The sequence below is a fragment of the Leiobunum rupestre genome, chromosome 1, assembly GCF_980474605.1.
Source record: "Leiobunum rupestre chromosome 1, qqLeiRupe1.1.hap1, whole genome shotgun sequence".
Taxonomy (NCBI): domain Eukaryota; kingdom Metazoa; phylum Arthropoda; class Arachnida; order Opiliones; family Sclerosomatidae; genus Leiobunum; species Leiobunum rupestre.
The window spans coordinates 33387126-33391070 of NC_143384.1; the positions used below are offsets into that span (position 1 = coordinate 33387126).

The 3945-nt window shown below is 33.7% G+C and overlaps 1 protein-coding gene across 1 annotated transcript; it reads left to right on the forward strand.

Moving 5' to 3' along the window:
• Positions 1 to 2316: 2316 nt before the first annotated feature.
• Positions 2317 to 3519, forward strand: LOC149962176 (uncharacterized). Its single transcript, XM_090164414.1, has one exon. The coding sequence runs from the start codon at positions 2317 to 2319 to the stop codon at positions 3517 to 3519; it is 1203 nt and encodes a 400-aa protein (XP_090020540.1).
• Positions 3520 to 3945: the final 426 nt, after the last annotated feature.

Sequence of the window (3945 nt, forward strand, 5' to 3'; positions counted from 1 at the left end):
ATCATAGAAAAGTATAAAATATAAATTCGACGTCTTAAACATTACGTCGATTAATAAAAATTTTGCCGGTACGTTTTTCTCAAATATTCTTTTAGTTCTCCAGACTTTAGTTTCTTTTATATTTAAGCCAATTTTCATTTGCATTGGATGGGACGATTTGTAATTGTCAGCAGACAAGATGTGAAAACTATACTAAAACTAACTTATTGAGGTTGGCGTATAGTCGTCGACTTTTAACTAAGAAACAGGTAAATTTCAGAGGTTCTTGGAATACGGTGGAGAAAGTGTATCCCCGAGTTTTTTATATAATTTTGTTAGAATAATTGTTTTGCAACTTCGTTCAAAAATCGTTCTTCTATTTTAATATTTCATTTTATGTCTACGTTTGAATCGTATTGTATGCCTTTCTATACTTAACTACCGCCAGAGACGGCCCACCCTTTACGCGCGAAACTATCGTGTGCTTTTACCTATCCCTTTAGTGTCAAAGGATACGAGTAGCTTCCTATTGTCCAAGTCAGCCTCGAGCGTTTTCGGAGAGAGATTCCCGGAATAGCTCTATGAAAAACCAATGGTCGAGGGCGAACCTTATTAGGGTTTTTCCAGGCTTGGCGAAATGTTCCCAAAAAGACTTTCGCGCAGGCCCTCAGTATGTATGGTTTCGGCTTCGGATTCTCATTTAAAAAAAGGCTTAAAAACACTGTTCTAGTTCAGAGCTCGTCGAGATTGAGCTCCTCAACGTTTTGCTGTGCTGATATTTTAAGGTAAACGTATATTTAAACTTTATTTAATATATATTTTAATTGTGCATGTTTCAAGCTAAAATATAATTTATCTTGATATCTCCCTTTTTCACACCGAAAGTTATTCTGTTATTGTTATTGTAAAATAATAAAATTAACTTAATTATTTGAGGCGCTTGATAAGGTCCAAAAATTTTATATAAAAACGTAACTTAAATCCTATTTTAATTCGATTTGTATTTTAACACAATTTGTAGTTATACTCGGCGTTTTGTATAAATAAACGAAATTTCAGTTATTCGCCAAAATTTAGATAAACCGTTTATTCATGAATAATATTTGTGGTCAAAATACAATATAATAATAATGAATAAAATTAATTGAATGTTAATTTTATACAAACGCCAAGCAGAGTATAAGGTCAAATTTATTTTTAAAGGTTCACATAAATTTGAATTTAATATTTTAACTTTATTTAGAGGTCCAAAAAAAATAATAAAATAAATTGGTATTACCAATTTTTTAGATACCTTTACAGAAATATGGTTTTAGAATTCATTTTATCTTTATTTTATCATTTGTTTTTACTCTAGTCTTCTTTCACAAATTGGTTTTTTTCTGAACGTTTTGCAATATAACTGAGTGTATTGAAAAATCCAATCATGACCAGTCGAAAGGTATTTGGCATTTTCCTTTTCATACGCCAAAATTTATTTTTTTTCATTTACCCCAACGTACCAAATCAATCTATGCTAAATTCAGTGGCGGCGCCAGGGGTATGTGGGGTAGGCAGCCGTCTACCTTGGAATTTGAAAGGGGGCCCTAAAATCCTACCAAGGAGCCTAAAATTTATTTTTAGCGAAATAATTGGTTAACTATTAAATAACTTAACATTTCACTTAGAATATTACTCCCTAAAATAAATTAACATAAATTTGAGGGGCAGAGGTAGTCGTTTGAACGTTTCAGTATGTAAAGAGATTTGAAACTTAAAAATAAATATTGGTTCATGATACAGGAGAAAACCTGTGTACACGGCCGGATTAAGTAGGGGGTCAGAGGGGGAAATGGACCCTGGGCGTAATAAAAATAGAGGTGCCGAAAAAATCTTCAAGGTGGGGGTACAAATGAAGAAAACTTTCAATACGTGTCAAAATCTCGAGGCAGGGGGTCCAATTCGAAAGGGCGCTGAAGATTTCATAAAAATGACTTAGCTAAAATGAATGGTGATATCGTTACGTTTTTTTTAAACTAGGTTAATGATGCAGTATTTAATTCTCCTGTATCGGAATGCTTTTCAGCAAATACTTTCAAAGAATATGTAAATCACCTCTCTCTCCATAAACATGTGCCCGGCTTAAAATTTGTGTGTGGAATAAGTCAATGTAACAAATCTTATTCGAACTACAATTCTTTCAACACCCATTTTCGACGTAATCATAAAAATGAAATGAACAATCAAAATAAGAATATTCGTATAAATAACAGTTCAGATACAGATCTATATTTATGTAAAGTGCAAGGGTGTCGTGTTCAATTAAACTTCGTGCATCAACTGATCTCTCATCTAAAAATGCATATTAAGAACTCTACAGCTGTAGCCTGCCCCTATTGCACTATATCTGATACTAAATTTACTAAAGTGTCTTCTCTTACAAGCCACTTTACAAGAAACCACAAGGACGAACACAATAGAAATAAAATTACTATTTCAAGACTAATTGTCACACCCATTGAAGATGAAGAATATCAGTCAGTTGAAGATTCAAAAGAAACTTTCAATAATATTAGCCTAGACGATGATCCAGGTGTCAAACCAAGAATTTCCTTACAGACACAGGACAAAACGTCAGTCAATGAACATCGATGCGACTTTGAAGATTTATACAAAAGAAATTTAGGATTGTTTTACTTAAAATTGCAAGCTCAAAAGTACATGTACGTCTCCAGCTCAACAATTCAGGTCGTTGCGGAAGAAATAGCAAATTTACAATCGCTGGAGAAGTCGCTTCTAAAAGTCAACTTGGCGGATGATTTGAGAGCTGTTGGCTTAGAAGAATCCGTTATTGAGGAAATTATCGGAAAACGTTCCGCATCTAACTTCATTGAGAAAGCAAACGAAGCTTTAAAATCTATTTATCGAAGGCAAGAGTATTTCAAGCAAGAATTCAACTATATTGATCCAGTTCCTGTTTTTCTTGGCTATCGAAATATGAAAAAATCATTTCTACACTACGTCCCTATCAAAGAATCTTTATTCGCTCTACTTTTAAATGAGAATGTTAAAGATCTTTTGACGTTTCCCAAACCTTCATATAAGGATGAAGAAAATCAAGTACTTAGCGACATCACGGATGGAAAGCTATTTCGTCAAGATCATTTGTCTAACGAAGAAAAATGTATCCATTTGTTGATTTTCCATGATGCATTTGAAACAGTAAATCCTTTGGGATCGGCTAAATCAAAGCACAAAATATTAGGCATGTACAACAGTATAGTGAACATACCTGCTGAGTATCGATCAACAATAAACCACATACAACTGATTTCTCTATGCAAAAACAAACACATAAAAAACCATAGACTTGACTTGTGTTTAAAAATGCTTATTAGCGAATTAAAAAGGCTCGAGACCGAGGGTATGATTCTAAGAGATGGGACACGCCTAAAAATTCGGTTGTTGTGCCTCCTAGGAGATAACTTAGGCAATCACGAAATAGGTGGATTTCAAAAAAAAAATTCAAATGGTTTTATATGCCGATTCTGTTATGCATAAGCTAACAACTTGGGTGGCACTGAAATATTTGAGCGTAGAACTGTAAACGATTACAACGAAACCGTACTACAACTTAGCAGTAATCCGACTTTAAAAACGCTGAAAGGGATCCGATCAAACTCTCCTTTTAATGAGTTATCATATTTTCATGTTTGTTCTCCTTCACTGGTACCTTGTCTTGCCCATGACGTATTTGAGGGTGTTGTGGCGTATGACATGTTTTTGTTCTTAACATATTTCATTCAGGAAAAGAAATGGTTTACATTTAATCATTTCAATTGGATTATGTCACAGTTTTCATTGCAAGGTAGTGACAATGGAAACAAGCCATGCCCAATTAATTCGGGGAATAAAAAGGTTTCTGGTGACGCATCCCAAATTTGGTGTTTAGTCAGATATTTTTCTCTAATCGTTAAAGACAAAATT